Source organism: Pararge aegeria, chromosome 9, assembly GCF_905163445.1.
Source record: "Pararge aegeria chromosome 9, ilParAegt1.1, whole genome shotgun sequence".
Lineage (NCBI taxonomy): Eukaryota > Metazoa > Arthropoda > Insecta > Lepidoptera > Nymphalidae > Pararge > Pararge aegeria.
In genome coordinates this window covers 14,963,000-14,987,768 of record NC_053188.1, presented here as the reverse complement: position 1 = coordinate 14,987,768, position 24,769 = coordinate 14,963,000, and the positions used below count along the sequence as shown (strand labels likewise).

The 24,769-nt window shown below is 36.3% G+C and overlaps 1 protein-coding gene across 3 annotated transcripts; it reads left to right on the top strand.

Moving 5' to 3' along the window:
• Positions 1–425: 425 nt before the first annotated feature.
• On the top strand, positions 426–24,693 carry LOC120626625 (cytosolic carboxypeptidase-like protein 5). Of its 3 annotated transcripts, none has more exons than XM_039894243.1 (18): positions 426–830; positions 923–1,074; positions 1,225–1,350; positions 1,843–2,053; positions 2,887–3,008; positions 3,779–4,050; positions 5,564–5,660; positions 6,113–6,292; positions 8,185–8,432; positions 9,176–9,317; positions 9,880–9,963; positions 11,202–11,297; positions 12,856–12,984; positions 13,483–13,654; positions 15,162–15,300; positions 15,841–16,048; positions 18,845–18,982; positions 20,786–24,693. In XM_039894243.1, the coding sequence occupies exons 1-18, from the start codon at positions 728–730 to the stop codon at positions 21,425–21,427; spliced, it is 3,261 nt and encodes a 1,086-aa protein (XP_039750177.1). In that variant the 5' UTR covers positions 426–727; the 3' UTR covers positions 21,428–24,693. The 3 variants fall into 3 exon arrangements, with proteins under 3 accessions (XP_039750177.1, XP_039750178.1, XP_039750179.1); XM_039894244.1 differs by having other exon boundaries at positions 728–830; positions 12,859–12,984; XM_039894245.1 differs by lacking the exon at positions 9,880–9,963 and having other exon boundaries at positions 728–830.
• Positions 24,694–24,769: the final 76 nt, after the last annotated feature.

Genomic DNA, 24,769 nt, shown 5'->3' with positions numbered 1-24,769 from the left:
TTCTTCCTAGCTACCTACTTATAATTTTGTACTTTCTAATGTGCACACCCACGACTAAACCTACGTATAGTTCACGGCTACGACCACACGACTTTAAAAGACTACTTATATCCGATACGACTGTCAAAAAAAAAAAATTTCTCTAAATTATTTTCGATTCAAGTTAATCGTTCCAACATAGTTAATAATTGACTCTGATTAAAAATAAATAAAACAAGGTTATAAATATTCAACAACCAACATTTTGTTTAAAATAAATATTTTTGTTACTGGCAGTTCATATCGGAGCATCCACTTCCTTTGTCTAAAAATGGCATGTCAGCCATCTTGAATAAAATTCAATAATGGCAAAAAGTGGGATTACAAATTAAAATAAAATACAATTATTCCATCTCATTGTCTTCATTAATCAAATATAAATTTTCGTGGTTAATTTTAAAGTTGAGTTACCTTTAAAATAATTAGTTTTAGGGACCTTCACAAAAAAAGATCACCAATAAAGCAAATCAGCTGTTATCCGTCAATCGATGTCAACAAAATTACATAATTTTGTTTAGAAAAATAGTGAAACACATTATTTTTGAATGTCATTTTGAAATTTTCATAACATATTATACATTCCAATCTGATCATCAGTGAAATTCTGAAAGTAAATGTATTCGCAAATGCTTAGTGACTTTGCGTGTTTTTTGTGTTTATGTTTAGAATGTAGCCAAACGTTTTAGTCATGGATCGCAACAATATAATAGAGTGTGGTGGTTTTTATTTTATACATAACTTTGATTCGGGCAATCTGGGTCATGTGGAACGGGTGCCCACCGAGTTTATTGGTAAGGCGACATTTTGTGACAGTGTTTATTGAAAGGAATTAATTCCAACAAATCACAAAGAGATATTGATTTTATTCTTACCCTTATTGTAGCTCCGACTGTCAATCCTAAAACGAACGTAGCAGAGACTCCAGATTATGAGTTCAACTTGTGGACGCGGCCAGACTGTGCCGGCACAGAATTTGAAAATGGAAACCGAACTTGGTTCTACTTTGGTGTACAGGCTGGCGAGCCTAATGTTCAGGTAAGAAAAACATTAACCAATTAACAAAATCTCATTGAAATTTATTTTTAGTACTTTTATTGAATACAGGATGAGTACAGTCTATTCACCTATACATGCAGACATGACTTGAGTGTTGTTGATTCATAGTTATTTTATTTTATGAATTAGGTGCGTTTGAATTTGATAAACCTGAACAAACAAGGCAAAATGTACAACCAAGGCATGGCGCCTGTCACCCGCACACTGCCTGGAAAGCCGCAGTGGGAAAGGATAAGAGATCGCCCAGTACATTCAGTAAGTTTCACTTAAAGGGGTTTGAACATTTTAATATGTAGCCTAGCTGTCCTAGCAGTCCACGAAACCACTGTCTGCTATTTTTTTATCAACCAATATTGCTACCAAAAATTCAACCCGTATTAATCAATAGCTGTGATGAAATAATATATGATTCCAGCCGTTGATTCATACATATATTTTTTAAAAGAATATAATCAAAATCCCAGACAATTCCTATTACTGTATGTAAAATTATGATGTTATATAATTTTGACACAGTATATCAATGTAAAATGTGATGAACCCTGTCTTTTTTATATCATGCGAAAATTATAATGTGATAGATTATAATTTTCACTCACACACATCAGAGTTATTATCAAAATGAGATGAATTCAGTGCTTAATTCAACATAGTTTTAATGTATAATTTTTTTGTTTGCATTGCTACAAATTATATTTATAATAACTATAACATAATTTTAAGTTAAAATAAAATGTATGCTTTCAGACGGACGACAACACTTTCACACTCACTTTTAGATATCGAACAGCAGAGAATCCCAAGGCAACAACGTTCTTTGCGTTCACTTATCCCTACTCATTTGCTGAGCTGCAGATCGCACTGAACTCGATAGACTTGAAGATGTTGCCACTGCCAACTCCACAGTCTGCCGATGACATTTATTACTGCAGAGAGTGTTTGATATATTCCTTAGAAGGTTAGTTATTAAAAACAAAAGCTCTGATATTATTTATATACTTTGTCTGGTAGGAGGCTTCGGCCGCGGCTAGTTGCCTCCCTACGCAAAAAAGACACAAAGCGACTGATTAGGGCAACCATCTCAGACCATAACTTGGATCATTACTTAAAATCGTCTGGGATTGCAGTTGAGGTTTAACTTGTTAATATACAAAAGCCTTTATTGCAGACGAGGTCATAAAATGTCTCCTGTTCTGTGTTAGGGCTAACTTCTAGTTGTTTCAAAATAAATTGTACGCTATTAATAATGAGTTCTTCATACTTTTCGAAATAATTTATGACCGGAGAAGTTAAACTCTTCTTATAATAAACCAATAAATTGAGTTATGCACAGACTAGGTGGCAGTCTATTGTATAGTTAAAGTTTCCATATACTAATCTAATAGTTGGCCGAAGTCCCATCATTCCTATAATTTTTGTATATTTACCTAACTATATGGTTATGAACCTCATGAATCAAGAGTGAAAGATAAATTATTCTTTATTAATTTTCAAAATATTCAATTTTAAATTCCTTGGAGGTCACTTGTGTTGGTTGCAACTTGTATCGATACCCTAGCTGCATCACATATCCAGACCACCTCGTCAATGGTGGGTGTGGCTGCTACCATTCATGTGATATTCATGATATTTCTGTGCCTTTTAGAGTAGAGACTGTGGGACCGTGGGGTCCGGGGGCAATGCTGCCAGCATCATGAAATCTGCCTAGCTGCGGTAGTATCGAGGGCGTTTTAGATTTTATTTAGTTTTACATAGTTTATTTTAGGTTATATTTGAAATTTATATTTGTAGGAAGACGAGTGGACTTACTGACAATATCGTCCAATCACGGCATAACAACAGAACGGGAAGAAAGATTGAAGAACCTATTCCCAGAAAACCAAGAGAGACCATTCAAGTTTATGAATAAAAAGGTAAAATTAATTACATAGTTGGATTAATGTTGAGCAACTGACTGATGGTGGAATAGCAAAGTTTAGAAAACCATTTGTTTTAAGCACTTGTTCAATCCACTATTTCCATTTCAAAATCCTATAGTTGTTTTATAAGCATAAAGTTGGTTTTGAGTGGTGCAATAAACACTTGAAAAAATATTATTTGTATGCTTTATTGCTAGTGATATAGGTCTGCGTTCTGAGCCTAAAGTAGGTAGGTATATGGTATAGGTCTCGGTAGCTCGGTAGCCAAGTCTCGTTGGAGCTGCTTGTTTCATCTCTAAAAAGTAATGAAATCTAGACAAAGTCGTGCCAAGTCTAAGGTTCCTTACTGCGATTTCTTTATTATCATAGTGAATGTTGTGTAAGTTGGACGTTGAAGGGCACAAAACCAGGTGATGTGGAAAGACTTGCAAATACTTTGTGGGATGCTACTTTTGTAATATCGATCAAAAAATCTTGCTCATATTGGGGCATCTTATGTGTTATGATTGATCATAAATTTGTATGCCTAGGTTTGGTCTTAGCTTTCTGTAATCGGTTATTAGTTTCCTAACAATCGAAGTGAAAAACAAAGTGTATAACTTGGTCACAAAACCTACTTTATTCACTTGTTACAAAAGAAATTATTATTAAATAGTGATTGTTTCATTTCCTCGTATTCAAAATAAATAGCAGAGTGCATATAGCTGAGGTTATAAAATGACTTGTTTTTATGCACTTGTTTGACAAAATACTATTTATGACAGATCATCTTCATATCAGCAAGAGTGCATCCAGGGGAGACGCCTTCGAGCTTTGTATTCAACGGTTTCCTAAACTTGCTGTTAACAAGGAACGATCCAATTGCGATCCAGCTGCGAAAGCTATACGTCTTCAAAATGATACCATTTCTGAACCCCGATGGAGTTGCGAGGGGCCACTATAGAACTGATACGAGAGGTGTTAATCTAAACAGGGTTTACTTAAATCCTTCATTGGCATGCCATCCTACGGTATACGCGTCGAGGGCTCTTATAAGGTAAGCGTGAATATATGGTTCAGATTTTTACTGTCGATAATATAGCTGGAGCTTGTCACATAAGGCCGCCTGCCGGATACGTGTTTATTTATTTTTTCACTTTATTGCATAACCAAAAAACGGTTCACAAAAGGCGGACTTAACTATAAAGCATTTGCTACCAGCCAATCTTCGGACGTGCGAGAAAAACGAATTATTTTTTACAGCCAATAATTTTTGGTGGTATAAAAAAAAATATACATGTAAAATACATAAAAAAAATATATCCCTACTGATATTATAAATGTCAATGTAAGTTTGTTTGTTTCACGCAAAAACTACATAACCGATTCTTATGAAACTTTGTACACATTTACTTGGAATTGTTAGAAGTAATATAGGATAATTTTTATCCCGACATTAAGCTCGGTTCCTCTGGGCGAGGGGATGAAAGTATTTGACGATTTTACACTATAACTCCGACAAATTATAACCGACATATATACTCCGACATATATATATGTGGTTGGAGATAGAGGACAGAACTCCTCAGCGGACAGCAGCAAACCCCTCATTTAAGGCTTAGTGAATACTTTAATTTTATTTAGAACTACAACTAAATTGAATGCCAAATCAAAAAAACAAAATCAAACGTAGACGAAGTCGCGGGCAATAGCTAGTATTATATAATTTATACTGCTTTGTGGGTTTTGGCTTATACCTTTTCCTCTGAGTACGTTTGGGTCATGCTGTAAGATTTTCGGTGCAGGAAATATTTTACGCTCTCACTATATGTCACACTATAAAACACATGTACCTACCAATATTATTATCAAATCAGTTAGTTATTGATACTATTCACCACACACGGCATCTTAAAATTTCGAATCTTTTATTTTTTAATAAAAAAATAAATAGGCACTGGCAAAGGATATTTTAATAAGCAACAATATTGGAGAACATTTTAAACTCGATGCTAAGAATGGCCGTACAAATAAATAAATAAATATATTACGACAATACACACATCGCCATCTAGCCCCAAAGTAAGCGTAGCTTGTGTTATGGGTACTTAGTACCCATAACATAAGAACAATTATTCATCAGTCATCACTATATATGACTGATGAATAATTTTATAAATAGTATACATAAATACTTTTAAAATACAGATAAACACCCAGACACTGAAAAACATTCATGTTCATCATTTTCCAGTTGTGGGAATCGAACCCACGACCTTGGACTCAGAAAGCAGGGTCGCTGCCCACTGCGCTAGTCGGCCGTCAAATGTGAGAAATGCGGTTCGGCGTTTGATACATGTTTTATTAAACTGCATTTTTAGATGATCACATTTTCTATACTATTGTCTACTTAGATATATTTAAGATTGTACAGATAAAACAAGAAAATAAAATGTGACATCGTATTTTAGTTATTAAAGATTCATAATTATTGATCATTAATAGGTCGTACAATACAATAGTACTGATCCTGGTGATGAAACCAAAATTAAGAATTCACTTGGTTCCAGATACTATCACTTCGGTCAAGAAAAAGAAGAAGATATTTGCGAGGAGGGCAAGAGTTTTACATCACGCAGTATACAGAATATTAGCGAAAGTGCAGAGGTATATTCTTTAATTTCCAAACCTTTGATTTAATCGCACCAAAAACGTTCTGTAAAAAACTAGCCAAGTTTCTATGGAGCTGCTTGTTTATCTCTAAAAAGTAATGAAATCTAGACTAAGTCGTGCCAAGTCTAAGGTTCCTTACTGCGATTTCTTTATTATTATAGTTAATGTTGTGTGACTTGGCCGTTGAAGGGTACAAAACCAGGTGCTCCATGACACGATTACACCAATCTGTCGCCAGAACCGCTACCCATTGACGATGGAAAATAACCACTAGGGTTCCTGCGGGATTTTTAGAATCCCAATAAAACTGGACAAAGTGCCGGGCGACAGATAGTTTCAAAACTGAATTAATGACCGCGATTGATGAGAGATGCGGATTCAAATTCTGCCGGTTCCGTCAATTCGGCATTTTAAATTAATATATTTCATCTACATTTCCCACTTAGTTGGTGGAGAAGAAAAAGAAGAAAAGTCCAAGTTCACCATCGTATAAAGGCGATTCCCTCAAGCAAAGGGAGAAAGTCAAGGCCGGGAACAAATCTTCCATGATGCTGAAAGACGCGTCGGTTGACAGTTGCAGGGACATAAACTCGCTGGGCGGCGATGCAACTAATTTGGCTGAACAGGTGAGTTCGGAAGAAAGAAAGAAAATAAACTCATTGTACCGTTTTAGCTACACAAAATTCATTCAAGGACAATTGTATATTATTTTATAACAAATTACCAAATGAAACCTTTGAGATGTCTCTCAATAAGTTCAAAGTTTATATAAAACGTAAGCTTACAGAAAAATCCTATTATAATATTAAGGATTACTTAAACGATAAAAAAACTTGGGTGTGAATTGCTTTAGCTTCATAGCTTAATATAAATTTACTGTGAGATGGTGATAACAAAAAAAAATACCCGGATAAGTTTGTTGTGGGCTCTTCTTAGACCAGGGCGCTAGTTGTGTGCGTTATAATCAATTCAAATATCACTTGCTTCTACGGTAAAGGAAAACATCGTGTAAAAACCTGCATACCTGAGAGTTCTCCATAATGTTCTCAATGGTGTGTGAAGTCCACCAATCCGCACTTGGCCAGCGTGGCGGACTACTGCCTTAACCCCTTCTCATTTTGGGCGGAGACCCGTGCCCTGTGTACCTTCAAATCAAGAGTGAATAGGCATCTTCTAGGCAAGCGCACCTTAGCTCCACCTTAGCCTGCATAATCGCTTACCATCAAGTGTGATTGCAGTCAAGCGCTCCTAGGTCTTCCCAACCTGGCGCCGCGGCGAGGTAGTACTCCCTCTGTATTGATTACAATTAATGGTGCATGCTTGGCATCGAACTCTGTCCCAGCGAAATCAAGACCGAAGTTAACCTATACACACTCAGTTATTATAACCTTAATTTTGTATCGATTTTAGTGAAATAGTACGTTGTAATCTCGCTATTAAGTTGAGCTTAAGATAAAAACTGAAGCGCAAATATAATTTGACGTAATGTCTATTTAACTAGACACAACCTGTCACTTTCTATCTTTCTAATTAAAATAATACATTATCAGGGGTATTTAGGTTTCCGTATGACTAAGTCCGTCTGTCCGCCCGACAGAGATTTTCCTTAAACGTGTTATGTAAACTTATGTTGCAAAACTTTGAACTTTTTAAGAGACATCTCCAAGATACGGCTTCTAAACTATCTCTATGCCAAAACTCACGTTGCTCTGTTGCTGCGTGATTGAAGGACAAAACGTAAGCGTAAGCGTATCTTCCCACGGTAAGATACGCTTACGCTTACGTACAGGACCTTTGCTTTTTCCGGGATAAAAAGTATCCCATTCTACTCTACGGCTCATAAACTATCTCTTTGCCAAAAATCCGTTGCTCTGTTGCTGCGTTATTGGCGGACAAACAAACACACTTTCGCATTTATAATATTAGTATGGATTTAGATTAAGATTATTAATATATTCTATCTATTATAGTATATATAAAAATTTAAATCGGTATTTTAGTAGTTATTATGTAAATGTAGTATGTATGTATGTTCATGTAAGTTTATTTTATTTTTTGTAACATACTTTATGCACCATCCACTTTCCACTTTTTTATCGGCTTCGAACGTTCAGGTTGCCTTTAAAAGATCACTTTTAGTGATAAGGCCGCCTTTGCACCCTAGCACTAAATACTATTACTGTTTTCCTTCTGTTTTCCCTATTGTATTGTGTTGCAATAAAGTTTTTCTATTCTATTCTGTTCTATAAAGCGCAATTCCTTTATTTTATTATTGACCCTGCTTTCTGAGTCCAAGGCCGTGAGTTCGATTCCCACAACTGGAAACTATTTATGTGATGAACATGAATGTTTTTCAGTTTCTCGGTGTTTATCTGTATATTATAAGTATTTATGTATATTATTCATAGAAATATTCATCAGTCATCTTAGTACCCATAACACAAGCTACGCTTACTTTGGGCTAGATGGCGATGTGCGTATTGTCGTAGTATATTTATTTATTTATTTTTGGCCGCAGGTATATGATATGAAGCTACAAGAGATGCCGTCTCAATCGAGCGACGTATCTTCGAACATCTCCACAAACGCGGACGAGACCACGTCGCTCCTGAACGACAATGTGCTGCGATCGTGTTTAGGATCAACAGTTCATCTCAGTACGAGCGAAGAGCTGAACATCAACGGTAGCAATCCCTTGAAACCTTTGAGGGACACCTTGAAGAACAGCATCAGTTTACTGATGGAGTCCAGTTCTTCGGCTCTTGAGTAAGTGTCACTATTATTATAAGTTTATTTTATCCTACTTCCTACTTAAATTATAAATGCGAAAGTTTGTATGGATGGATTGATGGATGGATGGATGGATGGATGGATGGATGGGTGGATGGGTGGATGGATGGATGGATGTGTGTTACTCTTTCACGCAAAAACTACGTCTACAAGTCAACGTCTTAGTCGCTAGGCTGGTAACTAGACACGGCTAGACCCTGCCAGAGGAAATTCAGAGTTTATATTGAAGAACGTCTATATTTCATGATGCATGCAGAGTTAGCCTGTAAGTGGGGTATACTGTATACAATGTATAATTCATAATATTATCAGTATGTTTATAATAAATTTAAGGCATTGTATATAACGTTGGCTTCCTATTTAATAAATAAATTACCAAAATGCCCATGCTATCATCGAACTTGGGACTTTATTAATTCTGAAGGGCATTGTTAACTAAAGCTGGTGGGTTTTTGTATTTTTGGTATTTTTTTTTATTTATTTCGCTTCTTTTAAATATATATATAAAATAAATGTTTTCTTTTTTGACTCATAGCTAGGCTCTAGCACAGACTCCGGTCTAATTGAGCTGCATATTCCTAAACACCAGCAATGAAGCAAGTGCTTGGATTTTGTTGTCTCATTTATTGTTCAATATCAGACAACTTTACACCATTGTGTATCAAATAAAATCTTAAGTTTTATATCTTAAGTCTATGCTTAAGTTGTCTATGGTACAGCGAGGGCTCAGGAGCTGAGTGTAAGGAACCCGCCAGCAAGGTGAAGATGGGGTGGTGCTGTGAGTGTCGGCAAGCCGTCGCTAGGCTTGAAGACACTATGCCCGGTATCACCAGCCTAGTTCCCGGATATAGTGCTGCTATGGTAAGTTTTTTTTAATTCCACAACTCATTTACTGGAATTCCACGAGGAGCTATGTTTGTAATTCTGATATTTCAGAGACCATTCCTTATTTGCTGATAGAATGCCCTCAAAAGAGCTGGAAGATCTCTCACAAGCATTGCAACTGGACCTGCGTAGAAAATCTATACCCAAAATCACCACAGTCACCTCAGTCCCACGAGGAGCTGAGTTTGCAATTCTGATACATCAGATACCTTTCCTTATTTGCTGTTAGAATGCTCTTAGCACGGAAATGAGCAGGAAGATCTCCAACAAGCATTGCAACTGAACCTGTGTAGAAAATTCATACCCAAAATCACCACAGTCACTACAATTCCACGAGGAGCTGTGTTTGCAATTCTGATACATCAGATACCATTCCTTATTTGCTCTTAGAATGCTCTTAGCACGGAAAAGAGCAGGAAGATCTCCAACAAGAACTGCAACTTGACCTATGAATAAAATCCATACCCAAAATCATATAAAAATAAACATCAAATTGAAAGCTTTGATTAATTAAAAAAAAATGTTTAATCTCACGCAGATGCGCCCTGAATACCCCACTTACCACTCAATAGAAGAGTACAGGGAGCATCAACGAAAAGAGATTGATGAACTGAATACCAGAGTAAGACGTTGTAAAGTCTATTTTTTCATACATGTGTTATAATGTAAACTATATTTTCGTTACTTTTTGTTTTAAAGTTAATTTTAATTGTTAAGAAAATTATTAAAAACACACTTAAATAAAGAAAATCTCTTTTTTTTTATTATTTAAAAGTAAAGTTTGTGGTGAAGTGTACTTTTATTAATTATTTAAAAAAATAAATTACATGTTTTTTTAAACTGACAACATTAGTGTTGTCAGTTTAAAATAATAGATAGTTATGAAAAGATTGTTTGCATTGTAACACAAGTTAGAAAAAATTGATTGTAGATCGAATAGTAGTAACTCATTTACAGCTTCTTCTTATTTCATCACCCCTACTCTTTGCGCGGATGTCGTACGAGTCGACTTAGGGAATATAACGGAGAACGGAAGCATCCTCTTCTACTACTATCTACTGTGATTACCAACCCGTGTGCCTGGCGTGATGATTCACAACACCGGCGTGGTGGGCTAACCCTCTAAATAGGCTATTGATCACTTATTTTTATCTCACAAAAGATATAATTAGGATTGTTAAATTTGGATAGAAACAGGCGTTACTAATTACAGGTGTTGATAAATAAATATACTACGACAATACACACATCGCCATCTAGCCCCAAAGTAAGCGTAGCTTGTGTTATGGGTACCAAGATGACTGATGAATATTTTTATGAATAATATACATAAATACTTTGAATATACATATAAACACCTAGACACTGAAAAACATTCATGCTCATCACACAAACATTTTCCAGTAGTGGGAATCGAACCCACGGCCTTGGACTCAGAAAGCAGGGTCGCTGCAAACTGCGCCAATCGACAGTCAATTAACCTTAATTTTTATAATTATTGATAAGTTGTAAAACGTTGATGCTCGAAAACAATGTGAAAGTACCGTTCTTGTGAGGTGATGTTGATAGCAACATTCATTAACTTGAACCTAAAGCTAGGAGGGTTCCTAATGCGCCCTGGTCCAAGAAGAGCCCACAGCTATCTAAGCCGGGTTTTTTTTGTTAGCACCATCTCACAGTCAATTATTACTTAGCTAGGAAGTTATCTGACTCGCAGAGTGCTTACGTATCTCGCGACAGGCGTTAATCTTGCGATCACTGCTGTCAAACTAAACTTCTGTATATTACTGTATGGAAAAGTTACGTATCTAACTTAAACCATATTGAAAATATGTCAATGCAATTGTTCCCTTGTTCCAGATGAACGTCGGCGAGTACAATGAGAACGGCGAAAACGTTTATTTCTGTACAAACTGTTTCAAGAGATACATAATTTCCGAAAACAATGAAGAAATAGTAAGTCGTAATTTTTCATAAAATATTTTTTATTATACGCAATAATATTGCAGATTCCGGCGAGATTCGAAACCGTTTCTATCTGGTTGGAACTGATCTTTTATGAAACTGAAATAGAGATATGATTTTATACCAGTCTACTGTTATCCCCATATAGTAAGAAATGTCTTTAAACTTTTAATGCTCCATATTTCACGACGGTGAAAAATTATTTTAATGTTGGATAGCCCATTTATCGAGGGAGGCTATAGATCCTCACGCTGTAACCAATGGAAGCATAGCACTAATGAAGAAAGTTTCAGAATCGGGGTTTTCTTTTAAAGCTTCCGCTGCGTGCGCTGCGTAGACGGTTAAAGTTTCGAGAAAATCATGTATGACCAGTGACGTGCACCTCAAACAGGCACAAAAGCACTGGCTACCCAAAAATTTATCGCGTAAGAGGAGGATTTTTGCCATTTTATGCAATTTTCCTGCTGTATGCATACCCTGGTAAGAAACCCAATGCACGCCACTGTGTATGACAAAGTTGTTTCTCTTTAAAGGTTCTAAAAAAGTCCCGTACGCAGACGAAGTCGCGTGGGACCTCTAGTATTTTATATGAAAGATGAGGCGTTGCTTTTCATGTTTTTTTTTATTAAAGTGTTTTATAGATAAGCGAAGCGTCATCATTCAGAGTACATAATTTGTCAGCGACAGTGGCCAGTGTACACACTCTCCGCGAATTTCGTATGGAAATGATAGGTTGCAAACTGTCACTCAATAGAACTATTAGAGAATTAATTCTCGGTTTTTATCAATTGGCTTTTATTATTTGGCTACATTAATTGGTTTTATACTGAATTTTAATTTAGAATATACATACAGACCACAGAGCACCCCTTGAGTTCAGAATTTGTCTCGCGTGGTTGGAAATCTTCTCTAGAGATTTACCACCATCGCTGAAATCGTTCGGGGAAAGTGTTCTGTACCCTTAGTACAATAGTCCTAACGACATTAACGACAAATCGCAAAAATATTGTATATATATCTGATGATATCTGATTGATGTATTACGACAAACGTATTTTTATTAATATTCGACAGTGTCATTGGTATTCATTTCTATAAATAAAACTGCAAAATCTAGCAATCCGCTATGACAGGAGAAAAGCGGAATTTGAAAATATGACGTCACGCCATATAAGCATAATTTTGAAAGAAAATCTTCGAAAATCTTTGCGTATTTAAATTATTTTGTAATTTCAAACTATTAGTTGCTAAGTTTACTGTTATAAATACCAAAATCATTCATCTTTAGCTATGGAACAAGGACTTCTAAGGCTCTAATTTACCTATGACGTCACGAGTGCAGCCATAACGAGCGTTTCCGCGGGAAATATTTTTTTTAATATATTTAGTAATTTATAAAAACAAAACTTTAATTTCTGCAAAAATAAGATATTCAAGTGTATACTCGGAAACGTCTCTTCAATTGCGATCGAGCAAATCTTGTAGTAAGGCCAATGTTTGATTATTAGTGGTAAAGATGCCTTCTAATAGAGTATTTATTATGTTAAAGAAGCTGTGTGGCGCGGTAGAGGCTTCGTCGATTGCCAGCGTGGCCGTGTCTGCGGGCGACGGGAATGACGTGCATGCGCCCTCCGCGCCCCGCTCCCCCGCTCCCAGCGTTGGCGACACACTCGTACCGGTACGTCTCATCACTGACTACTCTATAGTAACGTACTTTTCTCAAACATGCTTGGGAATTTAAGCATCCTTTTGACAACCTTCTTTGAGATAAATCGATGTTGCTCCACTGGCCAAACACATGTGAGCATTGTCGGGAAAAAGTTGTATAAGAATCCACATCTGTCGTGGTTTAGCGGCCAAATTAATTACAAAGTATACATAGCTGTACGGTGATATACCTTTGCCTTTTCCCTACGGGAAAGACTAAAGAATAAAAATTACAAAGCCTACTCCAACATATCTATCGTGTACTTTAAAAATGGAACCATATTTTATTCCGAAACATGGCAATTAAAAGAGGATCAAAGGTTTTATTTAAATTTAGAACTGGCTTGCGAATAGAAAGCTTTTGATAAAGTCACACCGCAGTGCGCAGCTAGTTTGAAAATAAATACAAATGTCTCAAATAAAAATTCTCTTATTTTCTTTATCTTTTTGATCTTCTCTAATTACATAGCAACAACCGTCCCCACCGAAGGAGGAGAAACAAAAACCCGGCAAAGATAAACAACCAAAGAAGAAGGTTCCCGCAACCACTCCTGTGCCCTTAATGCCTCGGGCGACGCACAAGGAAACAGAATCTGGACTGTATTTGTATATTGATTTACACGGACATGCGTCCAAAAAAGGTACGTGGTGGGTTTTTAATCAAATCAAATCAAATCAAATCCTTTTATTTGCATAAAACATTGTAGGTATACATGTTTAGTCATAATATATGACATGCAAATCTTAATTTAAACAAATTCATTTATGTAATAATTAATAAAACATCAAAATTAATAAAATCAAAATAATCGGCTGAATATAATAAAATTTCATTAATTTTACTGTATGGAGCAATAAACTTGGGATGTCAAGTAAAAAATAACTAAACTAATAATTATATTTTATTATCCAAGAACTCTTTTACCGAGTAATAGCATTTATCAACCATAATAGCATAATACTTCTCTTACATTATTACCCGACTGCTGGTGGGTTATGTGATTAATTTGTGTACTTTTTATCGAAGATAGATTAAATATAAAGCAAAGCGTAGTCTGAAAAAAGATGAAGATTTACGCACATAACCGAATTACTTTAAAAAAAAATTACAACTTCAATTACAACAATAATAATAGTAAATAATCAAAAATCAGAACAGGCTTACGCCTCGTTAAAAAGACTGGAAGCATTGCCACGTTGTATAGCGATGGAAAAAAAAAGTTATTTTAAAACGTTTTAAGCTCTTTTTATGTTCGATATAAATACCTACATGGAAGATTTTATATATTGAAAACAACCGATGTGAAGGAAGATATCAGTGACATAGGTATATGTAGAAAATCTACACTTGGGAGAAATTGCAAATTTATAAATTTTAAAATGCATTTAAACATTTCGGAACCGACAGGAGAGTCTCAGGTTGAGTCAAATTGAAATTATTGGATGCATTTTAATTTTTTGAATTCATAATTATTGTATATTGTTAATTATTTCTTTTTTCACTAATTTTGTAATTTTTAAATGTTAAAATTCATGTATTTCAAGTGGGCCTAATCGAAGAATTTGTCAAAAGTCAAATACGTATGTATGTAACGAATCTACCAGCGGTTCGGTAGGCAGGTACTACCGAGAAGTGGCTAGAAACTTAGCAGTTGCTCTTTCAACTTCATTTTATAATTTAAGTGATAAATGTACGAATGAATGAATTGTAACCGCTGTTTTGTTATACTTTTCTTTTTTATGTTCTTTTTGCGGTGCGCAATACAAGCATATTCATTCATTCATTCAATGCGGAGCGGATTGCTTCCAAGCTACCTTGTCATTGTCAATCGACTGTTCGAAGACCCTTGTTTATGATATAAAAATAAATCCTTATTCTCACTGTTCCTTGATTAAGTTAAGTATTTCTTAAATATAGGGTATTGTATTGGATTGGATTTTGGATTTGTCGATATTTCGATCGTAGTCCCGTCGTGACCACGATCCATGCAACTGGGTCGAAATATCGACAAATCCAAAAATATTATCGTGGTATGTACCCGTTGAACTATATACAAGAAATGTTGATTAACCACGAATATCTTAGTTCAGTTCTTTAAGTTAAGTATGTACGAAAGCCGATAAAAAAAAGTGAACTTACTCGTTCAGGTATTTTCATGTACGGCAACCATTTTGAGGAACTCGAGAGCTGCGTCGAGTGCATGCTACTGCCGCGAATCATGTCCCTCAACAATCTGCACTTCCACTTTTCTTCCTGCAACTTTACCGAGCGCAACATGTACCTCAAGTATGTCCAAATTATAATAACTGGTAATTTTTTTTTTTATTTATCAAATATGACAATTACACCGAAAACACCGCAGAGGTTTGTCCTCGGTGCCTATCTGCAACGGTTACCTTAGGTGTTAATTAGAAGAATAAAACCAGCTGTGGGAAAAACATACTGCTACATTGTAGAACGATAGGAACTAAGTAAGCCTGTATATTTTAATAGTAGTTGTAAATGAAATGTAACTGTGGTTTCACATTATTGGGCATGCAAATATGATGATGTGAAGTTTTGTTTATTTATTTCATTAGATATACTCGTACCAACTATACTAAGTATTATTATGTGGTTTTTATTAGTCGTACTGGAGATTTTCTTCATTTTATATCATCTGCATACCCTGTGCATACCATCTATGCACGCCACTGCCTCCCACCAAACTAGACCAGAGAAAATTCAGAACTTATACCCGAACCTGGGACCTCATACTTGAAGGACCACAGCGCTCAACACTGCGCCAGAGGGGTTGTCAAAAAAAATAAAAGTTGTTTGTAACAGGGACAGACGTGATGGCATGTCACGTGAAGGCTCGGGACGCGTTGCAGTATTAAAAGCCACTGGTCTGGTGCGCTCGTACACGCTCGAGTGCAACTACAACACTGGGCGGCTGGTGAATGTGTTGCCGCCCACCGCGCGAGAGGGCCCTTCTACGGTGCTGCCCTCTACGCCAATGCCGCCAAAATACACCCCGCACATCTTCGAAGAGGTAAACCCTTTCCAGGTTTGTGGCACTGTCGCCGATAATAATGTTTGTAGAACTTTTGCAAATGCTGCAAATTTAGGGCCATTATCACATCAACTTCTGTGAGGTAATCCCCTATTTTGTTTTGAAGTTAAACTACTGGAACGTAGTATGTTAACCTTTATAAAACTGCCCGAAGTAGGAAGCTTTTGGATCAGAAAAGTGTGTGTAAGGAAACCTGTTTCAGCTTAATTAAACTGCAGTATGACCACATCTGAAAACTACTAGCCCTGTCCTCCGTGCTTAAATAGCAGTGAGTAAATTTCTTGTAAAACTGAAATCTTCTTTAAGTGAAATCTTTGGGCGACAATTCAAGATCAAAAAAAGTTTAAATATTTGTATCAAGCGAAAGCTTATAGAAAAGTCCAATTACAGAGTAAAGGATTACGTAAACGATAAAAAAACTTGGGTGTGAACTATTGCTCTAACCAGGTGGCTTCTTAAATATTTTCAAATGACAATGTGTGACGGTGATAACAAAAACCCGGCTAAGTTTGTTGTGGGCTTCTTCTTAGACCAGGTTGCGTTTGGAACCCTCGTAGCTTTTGTTTTAGTTTACGAATTTATAGCCATTCCTACTCACTACTGTGGTGTCAACGCATCAAAAGTGCCATCTATGTGCCTATTTGAATAAAGAAATATTTGACTTTGACTTTGAATTAAGAGCACGGAACTCGCGTCATTGTCACCGAACGTTTTCTATGAGCTATGGAGGGTAGAGGTAAGGAGAGTCATCTTATATGGGAGAAAAGGTGAAAAGTGTCCAGTTGTATGCGCTAAATAACAGTTCAAAAATCCTCCACAATGGCGCTGGTGGATGCACAGGGTATGGTATGAATGTAGCAATCGTAGATGAATTGAAGTATGCCGAGTTAAAAAATTTAATGTCATTATCGACTAAAGTAGTTAATTATTGAGAATTTCAACAACTTACGTTGTACAAAATATTGTGGTAAATATAACCTTACTTCCTTGTTTATTTTTCAAGCCTACTCTAACAATATTTGGCGCTTCTTTTAAGAGTTACCTTGATGCAAATGTGGCGCTATCCTAATTTAATACATTTTGACGGACACTTTTTCATATACACAGATGATCCTCCTTACCTCTACCCTCCATACTATGAGCTAAGCGTAAAGCTTAAGCGTAATGACCAATTTAAATTTTAATCCTTGATCATAAACACTTCCTTATGAACATAATAATCTAATAGCTCGACGATACACTTCACAAGTAACTTAGCTTTAACTTCTATCGAAATTCCCCAAAGTATAAATAAATAAACAAAATATACGACGAGAATACACACATCGCCATCTAGCCCTAAAGTTAGCGTAGCTTGTGGATACTAAAATGACTGATAAATAATAATAAATACTTATAATATACAGATAGAAACCCAGACACTGAAAAACAACCGTATATTATTAGTTTAAGATCTGAAGTAACTTATTCAGAATTTCAGCAGACCCACAATTTCAGGTAAGACACTGTCGCGCTAAGAATGTGGAGGGTTTTGAAGAGATAGATCCTGTGAAGGTTCGTTCGCTTAGTTTTGTAATAATGTAGCATAAAGCTCTTACAAAGGTAAACTTAGATGCCATTTACAAATTTTCACAGTATACATTAAGTGCTTTGTTTAGTTCACTTTATCTCTTCAAAAATCTCCAAAATTTTATATACCCACTGCTGAATTGCACCACGAATTAAAAAATACAGATGTAAATACTTTTAAAGCGCCTGTTTCAACAATTCTATATGTACATCAGATTGAATTGTATCATACACGAAATTTTAAATGTTAGCAAATATAAAAAAGTCATTGACTATTATACAATTAAAATTATTGTTTGTTTTTCTACTTCTTAGTCATAAATAATTAATAGACAAATGTTATATTTATTTATTAATTGTAAAAAGTTTAAATAAGTATTTGTGGAATTTAGTATGTGTTTACTTGTAAGTGTTTTAAAATAATTATAAACCGATAACCATAAGGGCCTTTTTTACAGTAAAATATTATTATTTTTATTATTTTATTTATAAAGCCTTCCCTTGGCCGCTTTTTAAAAAGGTTCCGTTACGAAAAATTTAAACTACGCAAAATTTGAATATCCCTTTTTTTTTTATAAATGATACCAATCCAAATCCCTTCCGATATTTAAGAGTCGTCTGAAGGATTACTACCTCTGAGTGGATGGCATTTGAAGTAGATTCTTTATTATTGTTTGTAAATTATGTATTAAAATGTACTTATAAATGTTATGTAAGTTATATATATTATGTATATTTGTATAATACGTATATTTATTTAAATTATCTATATATTTTTATCTATACATTTTGTATTTATGTATGTATATCAACACTCTTGGCATTATCCCGTTCTCTTGCTGTAGGTCCTGTCTACAAAGGTTGCCTGTAGGAGATTGCTTTCAGCAATAAGGGTGCCTATGCATGTCTACATTGTTTACTGTATACTCCTTACTATTTCTTTTCCTGTATGTTATACGTGCAATAAAGTGTTTCTTCTTCTTTAGTCGAAGTATTTTTCCCATATGCCACTGATATAAAAACGCACATTGAAGTGTCCCGTTCGGTAGAATATTTGCCGGTGGCGGCATTTTGTGATTGTGGCCAAGAGTCCCATGTGTGGGGACACTAAGATTTCTGTTTCTCCAGTCAAAAATAGTATCTGTAATACTATTATTTATTAAAGCTAAAAACTACAATTATTTATGTCAATACTATATTAAACAGGTGGGTCGTTCTCTGGGCGCGTCCATCTTGGATCTTACGGGCCAGCACCCCAACTCACGCATCCCATGCTCCGAGCATCGCAACCTGTCCGCTGTACGCGAGTGGCTGCGCGCGCACACACGCACCATGCGCCCGCAAGTACGTATACACGAGGTTTCTTCATAAGTCATTACGTACACACACGTTCTTACACCAATAATTAAATACACACGCGTTTTGACGTGATAACGTCTTATAATCCGATGGAGCCGGCTGCACGCACGAAAGAACATGACGTATGCGGCGTTACCTCGCTATGAGGCGTTCCATTCAAGGCTTGAAGTGCAAGCGAGAGCGCGGAACGAGCGACAAAGAGGCTCAGTCGGCCTCCGCGTTCGACATCTGTCTCTCTCCTACTTGAGTGAGCGATGCGTCCGCGTGGACAGCTTCTATACAATAATACATTTACATGTTTTCGGCAACGATGAAGTGCAGTGAAAAGTGAATGTGGTGTCAATTGTTTATAGCAACGATAATGTCTATCAAACTAATAAAATTAAAATTTTCTTTTGAAAAATGCAACCATTCCGTCAGTATTTTCTAACGACGTTGTCACGTTCAACTATCTTCAGTAAGCCGACTTTACAGACAACCAATTTTTTTTTACTTACTTACTTTCCAGATTATCTCGACAGATAGACTTATAGATACATCTTTAATCACCTAAACTATCAAACATCTGAAATTATAATCCAAGAAACATTCGTTTAGTGTATGGATATTAATAATTCGAGTCGTCTCACAAACAAAATAAACAATTTTGTTATGTGTTTGGCATAGCCGACCTGAGATCAGTTTTACCTGTAGATCTCCATTACATACACGCTCATTTTTAAATAAATTTTTAAGTACACGCGCGTCATACATCTGATATTTTAATTTAAATAAATCGCCTCTGCGACGGCCTACTGATAAGGCAATTGCCCTCTTAAAGGAAGAGTTAGTAAATATTTGATACTATGTCACCTTAAACTTTAATGTCAATTTGCAAGAAAAGCATTACCCGTGACAAAATTATTACGACAATGTTAGATTATCCGGATACAGCCAGGCGTCATCTTTCTTCATACATATATGAATCCGATTATAGATTGACGAAACTGACACTGATGCTAATTGGGTCTACACAAATATAAAAACGTAATAGACAGATAGTTTCTTTTTTATAACGGAACATTGGGAAAGGGTTAGCAGTTAGCACTACCAATAGAACTATCATATGACTTTAGTTGGACAGGTTAATCATATAACATTCCAAAAAGGATTATTAAAAAATGTATTAGTATGCGTGTAAATATGTACTGTTCTTTTTGTTTAACAAATAACCGTCTTTAATTTTCAGTGTCCCCAAACTTCTATATAAAAAAATAACCACCAGCTTTAAATTAATTATTTGGGTAAGGTACTAGACAGTGTGTTCCAATTCCGACTCTTAATAACGTCACATTTTACCATCTACTAATGCTTGTGCTTTGTGCCCTTAGAATGAATTATGCACGCACTTAGAGTCGATTTCGAGTATCGAAACACTAACTTCAGCTTATAGTAAATGAAGTCTTATCAAGCGGAAAGTTATAAATCTGCAATACAACTTTAAAACACTTGGTAGATTTTACTTACAGATTAGAATGTTTCAATACTCGAAAACGATTCCACGATTGCGAGCTTGCATATCTCATGCTGAGGGTTCTTGACCCTGACTCTGCACAATATGATATAACTTAAGTCTTAGCTACCGTTCGTAAAAGTGAAAATTTTGGGCGCAAAAGATCACGATGCGCAGTTGAGATTAAATTGTCATAGAGAATATAGGTCCTGACATTAATGTGTTCACCTGTTTACCGTAACCACCAATTCTAAGATGTGAATTTAAATGATCGATTAATCAGTTCTTCTTTTCAGTTGACGATGTCACGTCTCCGACCGAAGACAGCGTCGCCGACGAGGGTGCCGCCGTTTGCTCGGTCTAAAGCCAAAGTGACGGACGAGCGGAAAGAGAACGCCTACGTCCCTGTGAAAACGGATACAGAGAGGAAACGAAGTCCCCCAGTACTGGCGCAGCGGTCGGGCGAGCTAATAAACATGAACATGAAATTCGCCAAAAAGAACGAGCCCGTCAAAAGCACGTCTCGAACTCGATATTTGGCCGAAAATGAGCCTAAGCCAAAAACTTTGTCAACAAAACGAAGGAACATACTCGCGATCCGGAAGCCGAACACATCGAAAACGCAAGCGAGCGGAATTGTCAAAGCGAAAGCTAATAGAAGAGCTGCAGACGATACTGAGAATCCTCGCACAGCTTTAATATCGACGAAGTTGAGTAAGCGGAGCTTCTCACGAGCGCTTCGAGTAGGTTCGCGCGCCAGTAGCAATCGTTGCCGAGCGATGGCTTCTTCGTCCTCAGACGATGTGTTAGGTGGAGGTTGGGAGGACGTGTCTGGGGGCACGGCGTTGGGCGAGTCCTCGATGGCCGCCAAACGGCGTCCTTTCGCGAACCCTTCGCCCTCTCACCTCAAAAAGATCAGGCTTAAGTCGAGCTTGTAGCGTAAGGCCCGCGCGAGGCCCGCATCAGACGCTCTTTGAATACTCAGGGCCTCAAAGCGCATCTTAAAACGTATGTTAAAGACCCTAGACCATAAACATTTGATCGGCTGATAGTTTAATTTTGTCCTACATATTGGTCCTACTAACTAACTAGATGGATTACTTGTTGAGTATGAATCAAGTCAGATAGATAGTTTACACTCCTGAGATAGTAGAGCCATAATATCGACGAAGTTGCCATATTGCGCTTTCCAAACGTAAGCACAAGGTCCCTAAATATAAATAACATAAAGTTCACCAATCAAACTAAGTCTAATAAATTTGGTCAACTTTCAAAAGACCGTCCTTTTTCCTCATCAGCGTCGTATCAACCCATTACCAGTGCGGATTGGTGGACATCAATCGTGTCAACAATCGTGTCTAACAATAAGCATATGAATTTCGGCCGATCAAGTTTGTGATCTAGTGACTAGTTTAATTTTAGATACAATTTGTGGGTTGTTTACGGAGATTACTGTTTAGTTAACACCAATTTTAATTCCCGTATCCGTACTATTTTAGTACTGTAGCTTAGCCGGACTTGAGCCGTCGAAGCTGGCCTGTCGCATATACCAACACCTTTGTCATTATGTAGCAGACAAGCTGCAATGGGATAGTAATGTAAAGCTAATGATTTAGGTGGTGACCAGCTCTTAGATGATAAATAACGATGATGGGTGCAATCTAAAGTTACAACACTGATTCGGCAGTGCGTAATGTTTAGGTATCTCGTTAACTAATCCTTTCGGCATCTAAAGATTTGAAACTGAGATATTCCACGATAATAAAATGGGATTTGTCGATATTTCGACCCAGTTGCGTCGACGTGGTCACGAGTGGTCTCAACTGACTCTCAAAAGGACTGAGCCTTGGCAGATAAAAAAAATGTTAACCTTTAAATCCAATCGAAAATTATGATAATACAAACACAAAATACCACACCTTGTGACAAGAATCATAGACAAGTTAGGTTATAGAGTTGCCTACTGAAAAACTATTAGTGAAAGGTAATTGTATACCTATCTGCTTTGATTAAGCGTTACTTACTTAGCCTATTTTTTTATTCGTCGATAGTAAAAATGGGGGCATAGAGCTATTGGCACATTATTGTTGATTGATACAGCGGGGAATTCTCGCATTCAGTATTACTTCAGGACAACATAATATAGGGAAGTTAGACTACGTGTAGTATAAAATGAGGGGATTCCCCACGTAACGACAAATGAAATTCACCAGTCGCATGCGTTTTGTAACCCAAATCCAACTGGCCCCAGCCCCTAAGGCTGATCGCACATTGGCTACTTAAGCTTTAGCAGCATTTACTGATGTGACCGAACCAAAAATTATAGCGTATTCCACTGCCTATACTAAATAGAAAATTGTCGCTTACGGTTCAGGCAACAGTATTATATAATATTCAACTAAGAATTATGAGAAATTCTACACCAATCGTCAATTAACATTCATCATCATCCTCATTCGCAGCTGATTAACGTCCCACTGCTGGACACAGGCCTCGTCTCCCACAGGAGAGACGACTTAAGAGCATAGACCCACCACGCTGCTACAATGCTGGTTGGTGGGCTATTACCATTAGCACCATAGAAATCGCAGACCCGATAATCTCAGAGATAAACTCAGAGTCATAGTAAAACAAACCTAATGTGCCTCATCTCAAAGCTTCAGTTCGGTAAAATACATCAATTTACACAGTAAAACTAGGCAGAAACATCCTTACTCCTTACTTAATATTATAATTGCGTACATGTGTTTTTTTGTTTGTCCTTAACGCCCTATTTTAGCAAACAGTCAACTTTATTTTTGAATGAGTTAGTTGAAAGGGAGAAGAGTAACAATAGGGAAACAAACGGTTCCAATGGGATTTGTGAAATACCGTAATAAGTACGGAGGAACGAAACCCAAGCTGTCACGAAATAACAACTGTAAAACACGAAGGTATTATTTTATTATGTCGTTGTAATGTTGATTCTCATAAACCATCGATTCCAACAAGGTGTGATTTGTACCAAGGTTTCTTTATTTAAAATTAACGTAAGCGGTTTTGTTTTGTTTGCCATTTATCGTTAGTTTTAAACTTCTCTAGCTTTTATATTTCAGAATAAGAACGATAAATTCAAATTCAAAAATTCTTTATTCATGTAGGCCTATCACATGCACTTATGAAGCGTTCATAGATATATGTTTATTGTGTTACTGTGTTATAAAATAGTGCATGCCAATATTTCTGTTGTAATACTTGTACACTTTGTTTTCTCTCGTAAGGCTACATACCACCTCAGTTGAAATCTCCGTTGAAAACAAAATCAAGGCTAGTAGGAATATTTATTTAATATGACCATTCGGAGACTATTCTTGGAAGGAATATTCGCGCTTGCCGGACTCTGTATGGAAGATACGCTATCCATCGAAGAAATATTAGGATGAAAAGAATTTTCTTCAGATGAAGATTGTTTCTCAATTCGAATCATATTACAACCTTTATGATTTATGGATTTCAGTACATTACAACCCCGAAAATCCTTATGATTGCAATGCCTTTAGATAACGGATCTTGTTTATAAGGCTTTGTTGAGCTAGTGGTGTGGAAACTATCTTTTCGTTACTTATAAGTGTGAAGCACTTTAAAGTTACATTATTTGACATTTTAAAAACAATGGAGTAGTGTTTGACAATCAATAAATTTGCACGAAACATTTACGTTTATCCACGCAATTTGAGCATCTTAAAACCAAGAGTGAAATCAGCAAGTTTGCCCTAAGAGTGCGGTAACATTAGGTATTGTTAAAATTGCGAATGTAATATCATATTTGTTTTAAAAACCCCTTGACGTGCCGTCCTGTGAATGTGCACTGGTTTTTCAGATTTTATTTCATAGTTTCTTCGCTAGGAACCGCTAGCTCTTGATTTATAGACGAATTTGATCGTTAAAACAGGCGTATTAAGTTTTAGCTTTGACTTTATTGTATTCAGATGCTCAAAATCATTGACCCTTGTGATTTTTAAGGGTGAAAGATCCGATCCGAAGTTCGCCTTTGAATTTTTTTATAAGGGTTTCTTTCCTTGGAATGCGGTTACGCGAACGGGGAGAATTAAAAACTTTATGTTGAAATTAGCAGTAGAATTATTGTATAGGGATGTATTGTGTAATGCCGATTTACAATAAGTTAGAAAAATATAGATGTGAGGTGTGCTATGAAAGACATGATCGTAGGTAACTAATTAATTGTAAACATTGTTTGTGGATAGTTGGATTATCTCATGGAGCTAATCATATATGATCTC